Below are 14,158 nucleotides of genomic sequence, written 5' to 3'. Positions count from 1 at the left end.
AGTATTAGACAATGTTATTTCGATTTTTCATATAGCAAAACATTCGATGAACTGTGATGAGGTAATTGATTCTTTCGCAGAAAGGAAAGCACGCCATGTAAAGCTGTAGCAGGATTAGAGAGAAAACAATGCTAGGAGCTAAGGATTGAAGAAATGTGTACTGTATTCCTTGTCTTTACTGGTTTTATGTATCCTGTATTTAATTTTATTTCACAAAAACAGAATGTTATTAACTAACAGGCAATAAAGAGTGCAAATTTCTGAAGAGTTCTTGTTCTCCCGACTACAAATAATCCCATCCAGTATTAATTGTGAGATTTTTTAAAAGAGGGGCAGGATGTCAAACCGGGCGACTGGTAGCTGGAGAGGCACCACAGGACATTTTAATTTCCACTGTTCTGAATATAGATTGATGGCATCCAATACAAAATAAACACGTTTCAACTCCACAGAGCGAAATGCAGCGACGTGCGATAGAAGAATGCTGTGTGAAGAGGGGTGGCACTGCACTCTGGAACACTTAAGACCAAATAACATGTCTTACATTTCCTCGAACATATATGTTTTATGTACCAGGTACTTCAAAAAGCTGTGCACTACAAAATGAACATATTTTTGAGAATTTGATTTTTTTAAATTCAAGGGAGGGGGCTGGGCTGGGCAGGGGGGGGGGGGGGGGGGGGGTGTACTATCTTAGCATTGCCCCAGTTCGGAAATGTTGTAAATCCGAGGCTGATGCCCAGAGCAGTCTGAGTTATAGTGGGGATGTGTGTAGTCTCCACGTGACCCATGTTTACATTTAGTGATTTTGCTGTTTCCTCTTTGTTTACTGCTCTCACGTCAAATGAAAACAAAATGGATTTCTGTGGTGTGGAGCTATCAAAGTGAATTAAAATACATTCACATAATTACGGAAGGCTAATATACGTTATTAGTTTCAGATTTTATTTGATTTCCACTTTTCTGACAACTATGCATTAATCGCCTTGTAGAACAATGAAGTTATTTTTGTCGGTTTGCTAAAGAAATTTGGTTTTTATCAATCTTTTACACTGAGGCAGTTAATGTGTTTGAAACAAAGTGTTCAGTTCCACACTATTGGCTAATTTCAACTGCTCGCTGCATTTCAAGTGCATGTTTTCATCTTCTAGCACGTTTTCATCTTTTAGCACGTATAGCATTATGCCATAAGATGGAATCAAAAATGAGTTAATACATTACTGGTACTCCAAGAAAATTTACATCCCAAAACCCACACCAAAAAGCTTAATATCAGGTCGAGGCCTACTTCATTGGGAATCTGGACATACGAATGTGCTCTTTAAGTATGCACTTTAAATGTGCCATTTTAGTATGGTTCACGCAATTCTGATGCTCTTGGAATATCCTCTGATGTCTTTTTTTTCTTTTATGACATAATGTAAGATCTTTTAATGTTTTACGTGTATGAACATACGGGCTTCGTGTGTCATAGCAACTGCCAAAGCACGGTGGCGCCCGTTGTCTGGTGCTCTTTGACAACTACTGAAGCGAACCTATTTCTAACAGGTCACAGGAAAATATTGCGAATGGTGGTTTGAAAAGCATTACTTTCAAAGTAAATTTTCTTTTACGCAAGTTGAACTATGTGCGAGAATGTACGATGAATTTCTTAAATCACAGTGCATTTGATGACTATCCATATAGAAGTATTTCGAGCCCTTAAGATCAGACATTCATGTCGTTATTATGAGCAAATTGATGTAGTGCTACAGGAAGCTCTTTCTACTCTGCGGTAGCTAATTTATTTGTGAAAAACTTTGAGGACAAGTCACTGGACTCGGCTAAAAATTGTACTGGCACATTTGTGCAATATATTCTAAAGTGTAACATGCGCAAAAAATATCAACATTATATGTGAAAGCGTAGCTTCTCTTGCAGCTTATGAACCTTAGAGACCAATATTATATGTGAAAGCTCTGCTTTTCTTGTAGCAACACTATGCATATTAATTGAAAACATTAACTTTTCCTGTTTGTGTATCCGCGCTACTTAACAGTGATGTTACTGTTAGTTAACTACATCATGTGTCCTGTGGTCTGAATATCTGCTGTCATCGGCTGGTGGGCTATGACTGGCTTACAAAAGTGCATCGCAATCTCGATTACAGTGGTTTGGAAATTAACATGCGGTGTTTGGTGGAATTTGAATTTATACTTTCATAATACAAAAATATGGAGTGTACATGTTGCTGCACATCAAAAATCTTTCGAAAAGGAGTTTTCTTCCCTGACTTTCGTTTTCTAAAGTGCCGGGAAATTCTACGCCCATGTATAAAAACATAACCATTCAAAGGACAAGTTTTACAGTTCTGAGGGAAAATATACTGTCACTTAATAACACGGAAGAAGTGTGTTTTCATCCAGGAGAAAGTGTACTTTTAACCAGGAAATCCAGGAAAAATCCGGGAATTTTTTTTCCTTGTTCGCATATACACCCTGTGGTATCATGGACTGATATTGGATGCCTCTATATGTTTCAAGGGTAATCTGACAGCTGTGCAGTATCAGGGAAAAAATAGGTTAATCGACCTACAATAAAAGAAGAAATGTTTGTACAAAAGGCTGATTTATTATTATTATACACCTTCCACGGCTTGATTGGTGATGTTCCCCAACTGTTTGAAAATAAGTGCAAGCTTTTCTCTTTTAATATATTGCAAGATAAATTTAACATGTTATGATAAAAATTTGTTCCTGCCATGTTTTTAACAGAGATGTGTTTACTTTCTCCATGAAAGTCCATTTGATTGACTGAGTTTAATCTGCTGTGTCTGCAGGTTTCAGTCTGCCTTCTTAGTTTGAAAGTAAAGCTTTGCTCTGCTTTTAAAATTTCTTTAAATTTTTTCGTATCTAGAGATGGGGTGTCAATTAAATACTTGCATTTGCTGTATCAGGAAGTATTTGACAGGAAATAGAATGTAGATGAAATGCTTGAAAAACTGCTAATTGCTGCAATCAGCAATTATTACTGTTAAAAATAAATCATTTACAGCAGCTGTATCAGTTTGTAAGCAGTCTTTCATATGCTATAAGTGTGTATGCATTCATTTATTATTGGGATTAAAAAAAATTGTATGAATAGCTTCAATTTTTTTTCCTTTGTTGCAGGATCATGATTTGATTTTGCAAGAAGAAAATGAAACAGTTACCCAAGAATCATCAGCAGATGAAGCTCCCATGATGAAGGAAAAACAGGATGTAACTGTGACTCAACAGACTCAAGCAAAGGAATTTTTGCTCAACATAAAGAAGAACCAGCCAGAATGTAAATTTGTGTATGTGCCTAAGTAGAAGTTTTTGAGTTTATTTATTTATTTGTTTATTCATACAGGGACCATCTGATACTGATATAGAATTTGAAATCATAATACAACAAAGGTAAATAACTTACCTACACACACACACACACACACACACACACACACACAATACAGTGTAACCTTGCTTTTACATTCCCGGAATTATTGTTTTCCTGCCCTTTACGACATTTTTTTATTGTTCCCATCAAATTTCCTATGCCCACAACGTTAATTTGCACCAACATATTTTGCATCAACATATTTATAATTTTCCTGCAGTTTACACATTACAAAAAGAATGTTCTTGGAGAAATAAATGACACTGGCATGATGTTGGCCACACAGTAATGTTTACAAACATTACATGGTTAAGTTTCTTGACACCAGGGCACTCTACTCAGCGGATTTGAACCAGTAAACATTTAAAAGTTGGAACAATTTGTGCCTTATCTCCCCCTGCGGCCAAGCTCCACCTGGTGTGGTGGTTGATGGTAGTAACTAGGTTCGTTCGAGTAAAGATATCATGACCAATCACAACCATTTCCAAACTGTCTCTACTGCGCAGTTGCAGTTTTGTGATTGTTGCGATCATTGTAACATCTTTGTCGAAGCATATTTAGCGTGTTTTGGTGTTGGCCACTTGTAGCACTAGCTGACACTGTCATTCACTTTGTTTTGCTCAGATGTTTTTAGTTTAAACACAGCACACTGAGCAATATGTGTTTCGAGAATTTATTCTCATTGTCAAGTGCAGTATTTACGTATGTAGTTTTTGTGATGTTACACAAACAAACAATGTGAGTGATAGTTTTCGTGTGTGTGGTTGTCCACATAACTAAGAAGGCACAGCACCAGATAACCAAAAAGACGACTACAGTGCAAGGGACACAGACTAACACATATTCAAAACGCCACACAAAATACTTACCCTCATATTTTCACTTGACAACAAGAAAAAATTTTCGGAACATGTCATGCTAAGCATGGAAAAAGACATAACTAGTACAGTATTACATTACTTAAATAATGAACGACAGCTGCAGGCTTTCAAAAACGTCGAATATGACATATGAAATTGAGTCAAAGGTTCCTACTTCCCAGACAGTTATCAGTTCTACACTCCTGGAAATTGAAATAAGAACACCGTGAATTCATTGTCCCAGGAAGGGGAAACTTTATTGACACATTCCTGGGGTCAGATACATCACATGATCACACTGACAGAACCACAGGCACATAGACACAGGCAACAGAGCATGCACAATTTCGGCACTAGTACAGTGTATATCCACCTTTCGCAGCAATGCAGGCTGCTATTCTCCCATGGAGACGATCGTAGAGATGCTGGATGTAGTCCTGTGGAACGGCTTGCCATGCCATTTCCACCTGGCGCCTCAGTTGGACCAGCGTTCGTGCTGGACGTGCAGACCGCGTGAGACGACGCTTCATCCAGTCCCAAACATGCTCAATGGGGGACAGATCCGGAGATCTTGCTGGCCAGGGTAGTTGACTTACACCTTCTAGAGCACGTTGGGTGGTACGGGATACATGCGGACGTGCATTGTCCTGTTGGAACAGCAAGTTCCCTTGCCGGTCTAGGAATGGTAGAACGATGGGTTCGATGACGGTTTGGATGTACCGTGCACTATTCAGTGTCCCCTCGACGATCACCAGTGGTGTACGGCCAGTGTAGGAGATCGCTCCCCACACCATGATGCCGGGTGTTGGCCCTGTGTGCCTCGGTCGTATGCAGTCCTGATTGTGGCGCTCACCTGCACGGCGCCAAACACGCATACGACCTTCATTGGCACCAAGGCAGAAGCGACTCTCATCGCTGAAGACGACACGTCTCCATTCGTCCCTCCATTCACGCCTGTCGCGACACCACTGGAGGCGGGCTGCACGATGTTGGGGCGTGAGCGGAAGACGGCCTAACGGTGTGCGGGACCGTAGCCCAGCTTCATGGAGACAGTTGCGAATGGTCCTCGCCGATACCCCAGGAGCAACAGTGTCCCTAATTTGCTGGGAAGTGGCGGTGCGGTCCCCTACGGCACTGCATAGGATCCTACGGTCTTGGCGTGCATCCGTGCGTCGCTGCGGTCCGGTCCCAGGTCGACGGGCACGTGCACCTTCCGCCGACCACTGGCGACAACATCGATGTACTGTGGAGACCTCACGCCCCACGTGTTGAGCAATTCGGCGGTACGTCCACCCGGCCTCCCGCATGCCCACTATACGCCCTCGCTCAAAGTCCGTCAACTGCACATATGGTTCACGTCCACGCTGTCGCGGCATGCTACCAGTGTTAAAGACTGCGATGGAGCACCGTATGCCACGGCAAACAGGCTGACACTGACGGCGGCGGTGCACAAATGCTGCGCAGCTAGCGCCATTCGACGGCCAACACCGCGGTTCCTGGTGTGTCCGCTGTGCCGTGCGTGTGATCATTGCTTGTACAGCCCTCTCGCAGTGTCCGGAGCAAGTATGGTGGGTCTGACACACCGGTGTCAATGTGTTCTTTTTTCCATTTCCAGGAGTGTAGTTACATCAGCAGTTTTCATTACATAATAAACTTTTGTTTGATAATGAACAAGTACCTGATAAGCCTTTTGATGCATGTTATGTTCATATATCATACATAAAGTGTGAAAATGCAAGGGAGTATCCTATATTAATCGCGCAAACAAAGTTGACACTTGGCGTGGTCGTTGATGGGAACGACTGTAAATGGGAAATGCCTTTACGGTCACTCCGATCAGCTACAGTGCTATGTGTCAACTTTGATTGTGCGTGCAGTACGTAACTTTTACAGCTTAAAACATTATTTCCCACATTTTACATTTTCCCGCATTTTACACTATTTTTTATGTCCCTTGAAAAGTGTAAAAGTGGCGTTGCACTGTATATATGAGGACATATCTCGAAGGGTAGGACAGTTATAACAAGACTGCTAAAACTTTGCACTTGACATATGCATTTCTGGTTGGCAGTGTAGCAGTATAACAAGTGAAGAATGAGTAGCGTGAGGTACTGGCATGCGGTACAAACCAATCCTGGCTCAGTAGTTGCTTCCAGTTCTGATGTCAAAGCTCCTACGTTGCTGGCTTTGTTTTGTGTGTACATCAACAGCATGTGTTGCAGTTGGTTTCTGTTGTGTGCTTGAGTTGTTCTGTGCTTTAGAAAATTCTGATAAGTGAAAAATGTCACACATCTTGCCTAGTGACAATCCTTTACGTCAAAGTGTGCTGCTAAACAACCAGTCACTAGAGTTACTATGGAGGACTTGTGAGTTTTACAGTCAGAAGAAAGAATACGTAAGTATTCATGCACAGCCATCAGTTCCCACTGATGAAGTAATGGAACACATGTCGAAATCTCTTGGACTTAGTGCAAGAACAGTAGTAAGTAAGGGAGTTTTACAGTCAGAAGAAAGAATACGTAAGTATTCATGCACAGCCATCAGTTCCCTCTGATGAAGTAATGGAACACATGTCGAAAGCTCTTGGACTTAGTGCAAGAACAGTAGTAAGTAAGGGAGTGTTACTGCAAAACATGAGATATGTAGACATGAGGTGTAATGGTTCTGAGGCATCTTGATCTAATAATGTATTTTTAGTGACTTCTGGAAAGAAGAAAAAGTATGCTCATGCTGTCACTGACTTAGATTCTTTCCATACTGATTCTATTCCCAGGAATATCTTACCGTAGCAAAGTTGCTAGTGTCATTAAAAGAAAGTGAACTTTTCAGGGGTGGGAAATTGTCACAAAAAATTGTGCTGAAAAGTATGGGTTATTACAAAATGCCAGACAGACACAAAGTCCTGTTAGAAAAGTCGCATATTGTAACATCTCGAAGCATATTCTTGCACAAAATTGTGGGCGAGGACATTCATTCCATAATATGGCTAGATGAAATGTGGTTTAATGCTGGGGAAGCTGTTAGTAAGTGCTGGATGGATGACACTCCAAGCAGCACGTATTTGTGGTCATCAGTTGATGGGAACAGGAGCAAGATTAATTGTGGTCCATGCAGGTTCTTCCAGCGGTTTTGTTCCTGATGAACTTTTAGTTTTTCGGTCCAAAAAGACAGGTGTTTACCATGAAGATATGGGGACTACACATAATTTGTTGAGTGGTTCAGGAACCTTTTAAAACAGTTTTCTGCCCCTACAACAATTGTAAGAGACAATGCTCCATATCACTCAGTGATACTGAGTAAGGCACTACCCACAAATGACCGCAAAGAAGTTGTGGTGCAGTGGTTACAGGCACAAAATATTGCTGTAGTTATAACCACGATGAAACTTCTGTTATGTTTGCTTCTTAAAGAAAATATATTACCATGCCTACATATTTAGTAGTTGAAATTGCCATGGAGCTGCGTCATACTGTAATAAGCTGCCACCATACAACTGCCATTTCGGTCCCAATGAGTTAGTATGGACTGGTGTGAAGACATACATAAGGAACAGTAATAAGTCCTTTACAATAACAGAGCTCGAAAGCTGCTGTGTGAAGCTCTTGTGACTGTAGATGCAGCCTCTTGGAGGAAAAAGGTCAAGCATGTTGGAAACTTTATTTGAGCAGCACAGACAGTGGAGGTATCATTAGTGACCATGATCAACTTATGATTTGTCTTGGTGATAACAACAATCAAAAAAATGGTTCAAAAGGCTCTGAGCACTATGGGACTTAACATCTGAGGTCATCAGTCCCCTAGAACTTAGAACTACTTAAACCTAACTAACCTAAGGACATCACACACATCCATGCCCGAGGCAGGATTCGAACCTGCGACCGTAGCGGTCGCCCTATTCCAGACTGAAGTGCCTAGAACCGCTCAGCCACAACGGCCAGTATAACAACAATCAAGATGGTTTTTGGCATTAATGCCAACAAGAGTGATGATGGGGAGCTGTATGGAATTACCTACAGTGAGAAGTTACTATCTCAGTTATTATTTATTTTCTAAACTATGTACCACATTGTTTTTAAGATACCGGTCATCAACAAATGCTTATTTTGTGTATTTCTTTGCTCCTTATCAAAAGCGTGTGCTTTGTTGTCCTGATTTCAGCAGTATTATGCAGCTGTTTATTTGATGTCATTGTGGTAGCAACTGAAAAACAAATTTTATTGCTCAGTAGCTTATATTTACAAAGTGGAAAGGAACTCCTTGTAGTCTGCTATGTGTAAAGAGGCTTCTGTTACAAAGTCGCTGTTGCAGTATAGGTAACCTAACTTGACATAACGCGAACTGTCAAGTGCACTGTTTTGCTGGCACATATATAGTCAGCTATGGTCTTCCTTAAGGAACCATTTGCTTAAAATGATTTAGAAAAAGCGTTGATGTGGTTTGTAGGCAGTCTCCCACATCCCACTAGGTGTATAGCGAGCTAGCTCCCGTGTTCCACCTCGCAAACATTTAGAACACTTTCTCACATTTTCACACAGAAATTACTCTATACAAAGACTGATTGAGTACACTGCTTCAGCCCGGAGGTGGAGGGGTGAATAGGAGACTGATCAGATTAGCTGTCTGGTCTCCAAAAAGTGTGAATGTGGTTTGTAGGCAGTCTCCCACATCCCACTCGCAATCAGAATATTATCAGTGTGTCCTGACTCAGGCTTCCGGTAGTTTTCTGCTTCCTAAATCCCTCCGGGTTGATGACAGGATGTTCTTTTTTCAACACGGTAACATCAGCTTCCTTCTGCCCAACATGATGTGCTTCACTTTATTCACTGCTTCACAGCCCATTCCATCTGGATTCTTTGTACCAGTTCCAACTTATCTTCCCATAACCACCCTTGCAGATAACTTTGTTAGTCCCTGCCTCCCACCTGCCTATCTTTTTTCCTGCTTCCACTCCAATACTGCACATGTTGTCTATCTCACCAACGCACGTACAAATCCTTTCCCCTTCTACTACTCTCTTCTCATTTCTCCCTCCCGCCTCCTCTCTCAGCACAGCCTCCTGACATTGCATCTAATACCCTTATCTACATCTACATATATACTCCGCTAGCCACCAAACAGTGTGTGGCGGAGGGCACTGTTCACACCAAAGTCATATCCCCCCCCCCCCCCCCCCCCTCTGTTCTATTCACGAATCGCGCGAGGGAAAAACAACTGTATGAACACCTCAGTATGAGCCCTAATTTCCCTTACCTTTCAATGGTGATCATTGTGTGATATGAAAGTTGGTGGTATGCTCTACATCCTCGGCAAAGATCGGATTTTGGAATTTAGTGAGCAGCCGCTTCCATTTAGCATGTTGTCTATCAGCAAGTGTGTCCCACTTCAAACTTTCTACGAGATTTGTAATAATCATGTGATGGCTAAATGTACCAGTCATGAATCTTGCCGCTCTTCTTTGCCCCTTCTCAGTCTCTTGAATCAGACCCAACTGGTAAGGGTCCCATACAGACGAACAATACTCTAAGACTGGATGAACTAAAGAATTGTAAGCGATTTCCTTTGTTGAAGGACTGCATTGCTTCAGGATTCTATCAATAAACCGCAATCTGGAGTTTGCCTTTTCTGTTACTTGTTTAATCTGATCATTCCATTTGAGATCATTTCAAATAGTCACACCCAGATACTTGACAGATGTTACCGCTTCCAAAGACTGGGCATTCATTTTGTACATGTACATTAATGGGGATTTTCACTTTGTTATACGCAGTAGGTTACACTTACTAATATTGAGAGATAGCTGCCAGTCATTACACCACGCATTTATTTTCTGCAAATCCTCATTGATTTTTTCACAACTTTCGTGTGATACTACTTTCCTGTAGACTGCAACATCATTGGCAAACAGTCTAATACCGCTGTCAATACTATCAACCAGATCGTTTATGTAAACCATAAAAAACAGTGGACCTATTACACTGCCCTGGAGCACACCTGATGTTATGCTTGTTTTCTGTTGAAGTCTCCCCATTCAGGACGACATACTGCTCTATGTCTGCTGGAAAACTTTCTATCCAACTGCATATGTCATCAGATAGACCCTAAGCATGCACTTTTTGGAGCAAGCGACAGTGCGGAGCTGAGTTGAATGTCTTTCAAAAGTCGAGGACTGTGGCATCAGCCTGGGAGCCGATATCTGGAGCCTGTTGTATATCATGCACGAAGAGGGCCAGTTGTGTCTCGTAGGACCGCTGTTTCCTAAAACCATTCTGGTTTCTGCAGATGAGCTTCTCGGAGTCTAGAAAGGTCATTATATCTGAAGACAAAATATGTTCCATAATTCTACAATGATTCGATGTCAGTGAAACTGGCCGATAATTATGTGCATCCGATTTTCTACCCTTTTTATAGATGGCTATGACCTGGGCCTTCTTCCAGTTCCATGGAACTTTCCACTGTTCCAATGACCTCTGATAGATGATGGATAAGCATTGTGCTATATTTGTAGCTTAGTCAATATAAAATCTTGCAGGGATACAGTCTGGGCCAGATTCCTTCCTGGCATCTAAGGATCTTAACTGTTTTACAATCCCAAGTACACTAAACACTGTGTCAGCCTTCCTTGTGTTTGTTTGATAATTGTCCCCATCAAGTCCCTGCACCCTCCACGAGGCGGCATTGGCATCTTCCCCCACGCATATTCTGCTATCCCCCCCCCACACGCACACAAACACCATCCATCCCTGATTGCTGCTCCATCAGACACAGTCGGTGTCTAGCACCCTGAAATAGTGGCATCCATGTTTAAGTTGTGATCGTGTGAATGTGGATGTATTCTGCTGCAGAAGGAGGACTTTGTTGCAAAGCTATAATATTTTAGCATTCATTCCACTGTGCCTGTCAATAACTCAAACCCTCCTCTACATGGTGAGTAGCAATCTGTCCTTTCCATATTGTTGTTATTCAACACAAAATTGTTATTTGAGCCCAATAAGTTAGAATATTTCATGCAAATGTAATATTAAGTACAGTGTTTTAAACAGAAAAAGTATGCTGACATTAATGTCACACACCAAGACTAAACTGTTATTGTTACATTTGGTAGGACTGCTTGAAAACAAATCTTAATCCTCATTTTGAAGTGGCCACTTAATTTCATTGTGGTCAGTGTGGGTAGAAGTTGTTGATGTTTGTTAAATCAACTCTGAGTACTAATGCAATTCTGGTGTTGCATTTTTAGTAAAATTATTGTCTGCTTAAAACTAATACTGGTAAGTAAGTGTATCAATTAATAGAAATCAAATTTGCAAACAAGGAGCCCTTAAGCAAAGCAGCAATAAGGAAAAAGTTACCATTGTTACTGTGCTGTGTCGAGTCGCCTCTACACTATGGAGTAACAATCTAGGGAAGCACTCTAGCGGCACTTTAAATTCAAAATAAGGCCCCTAGAATAATAAAAGGAAATAAAATAAGGCAATTATGCAAACCTGCCTTCACAACACTTAACATACTTCTGCTGCTATGTGTTTATGTAAGAGAAATCATTTTATTTTTTGTAATAAATGTGACAGATAGTGACAAACATTTACAGAGGAACTGTGATGTCCATTACCATAAGACCAAACCCAGAAAAGTCATGTGTACAGCCCATACAAATACCAGAATGTGTTATAAGGGTCCAACCCACATATGACTGAAACTTTTCAATAAACTCACTGTGAAAATAAAAGCTATTCAGGATGTAGAGTCCAGTAAACAGTTCTCACAGCCAGATCTACAGTGTCCTTGTTTCTACTCAGTGATTGAATACATGGTTCTATAAATTACAATGTACAATATAACAAATTTATTTACATAGTATGTGTACGAGCTAAGTTTATATCATTCATTTAGTTATTGTAGTTTATGTTATATACTATTTTATTTGTGCTTAAAAATTAATATGCACATCTTCTCCAATATTTGTAATACACCATATTTTCATAGATTAAAGGGACCAATAAATAAAATCCTGACTAGAAAATCTCCTGATACATGGTCAGCCAGTGTCTTATGTCCAGGACAAACAGTTTCGTAAAGAAAGCAAAACATGATGATGACCCTTGCAATACACTAGTAATATGGCACAGTCATGTAGAATCTGGACTTGTATTTGGGAGGAGCTAACAAGTATCAATTATTAGAAAAGACAGCTACTTAAAGTATTGTTCCATTTAGTTTTCAATACTTAATTTCAGCCCATATGCTGATGAAACACAAAATGAATTTCGAAACTGTGACTTTGTCTTTGTTCTCCATCAAATGTTGTGTCAGCGTTAGATCTTTTTTTTTTATTATTTTATTTTAGTTCAATACATTACTCAAGTTGAAAGTACGTAAAATATTTTGTTCAAATCAAGGACACACATTTATTCATCAAGTAAATTACTTTTATTTACCAGAAAAAAATGGATGATAGTTTTGGGTTAACTCCTGTCATTTCAGAAGAAAATCAAATGAGATGAGAATCAATGTGAAATATCAGTCACTTATTCCCGCTATCAGTTAGTTTCTAAAAGTACTGTAGATTTTCAGTGTAGCAGTTGGCATGTAGAAGGTATAAATTCATTTTACTAGAAATAACATTCTGCTCCTAAAGAAAATTATGACATACCTGTTGCCTATAATCGTGCACATTTTGTTTGAGCACACCATGCTTCCCAAATTATTGTATCTGTCTTGACATAAACATCAATACACCCAATACGGGATGAAGAACAAGATGATTGTTGCCTTATTTGACCAAACTGCAAGAACATGTGTGATTTGATCTTGCAAAATTTTACAAGGAAGAAATGACTTTCTTCACAGAACACTTTTCACAAATATATTTTGGAAACAAAATTTAGAATTTGCATGTATTTACTGTACCCACATTATATGCAAAATCTTTTTTTATAGAGCCTTTTAAATAACCACCAAGAAGTTCTTCCATCATTATCACTAAGCAGTAACATCATATTACTATCATGATGCATTGTGAAGGCAGTCACATACTAAGTTTAGTGGATACTCCTGTAATTCACTTCTAGCCTTAAGCCAAAGTTGCTGAAAAGACCAACAGTCTTGACCTTCATTCAGGCATTAGTATGACACTACAGGAGAAATATAAGTTACTGACAGGAGACACCACACTGTGCTCATGATTCATAAGTTTAGTATGGTAGAATCCTTTGGCTATGATGGCCAGAACAGAATCATACGAATAATGTGAGACATTCCAGCAGACTGTTAGGTAACTGAAATATAATGCTCATTTCTTGCTTCAACAAGGAAAGCTGTGCATTATTCCTCTCTGCATAGCCCTGTTACTGATGAATGATGTAGTAATTATCATACAAATATTTTTATGTTGCCCAACCAACATGATCTCCTCCTGTTAATTTCTCTTTTTGTTTACCATTCCTCGTATGGTGCATGTGTATGAAAAGCAAAAAGGAAAAAAAGACAACTTACATGGCACCACATTTTAAAATTGTTTGATAAAGAGTCCACTGATACCAATTCTGACTGTGCAAGATATGTTTACATAAAAATGATGCCATTTACATTAGATTTGGCAAATTTCTTCTGAGATGTGTTGATGGAACACTACAATACTCATTTACTAACTTCCGCCCTGTCAATGAATTCTTATAATTGCATTTTCTTTCAGCACTTACAAGTAGATATGCAACTTTTTCAGATTTTTAACTAATTGTTTGCCATTCACAGTGTACTTATGCTCTTAAAAAGGAGCAAATCTGGGAAGTTATTCATGCACTTCGTTACACTGCATGGTAGAACGAAAAATTGCAAACCTCCCTTCTTTCCAGTTGTGACTTTGAATCAGATATTTGGTTTGTGTACAGGACCTGATAAAT

At 39.9% G+C, this 14,158-nt stretch overlaps 1 protein-coding gene across 4 annotated transcripts in view; it reads left to right on the top strand.

Moving 5' to 3' along the window:
* Positions 1 to 14,158, top strand: part of LOC126251341 (zinc finger protein 667-like) — a 130,337-nt gene that overhangs the window by 97,906 nt on the left and 18,273 nt on the right. For all 4 annotated transcript variants that reach the window (XM_049951702.1, XM_049951703.1, XM_049951704.1 and 1 more), the window contains one exon: positions 3,150 to 3,316. In XM_049951702.1, the coding sequence (XP_049807659.1) occupies positions 3,150 to 3,316 (167 nt within the window). The remainder of the gene's footprint in view (positions 1 to 3,149; positions 3,317 to 14,158) is intronic.

This window comes from Schistocerca nitens, chromosome 4 (genome assembly GCF_023898315.1).
Source record: "Schistocerca nitens isolate TAMUIC-IGC-003100 chromosome 4, iqSchNite1.1, whole genome shotgun sequence".
Classification (NCBI taxonomy): domain Eukaryota; kingdom Metazoa; phylum Arthropoda; class Insecta; order Orthoptera; family Acrididae; genus Schistocerca; species Schistocerca nitens.
Note: the sequence above shows the minus strand (reverse complement) of the source record. Positions and strands in the feature narration are given on the sequence as shown.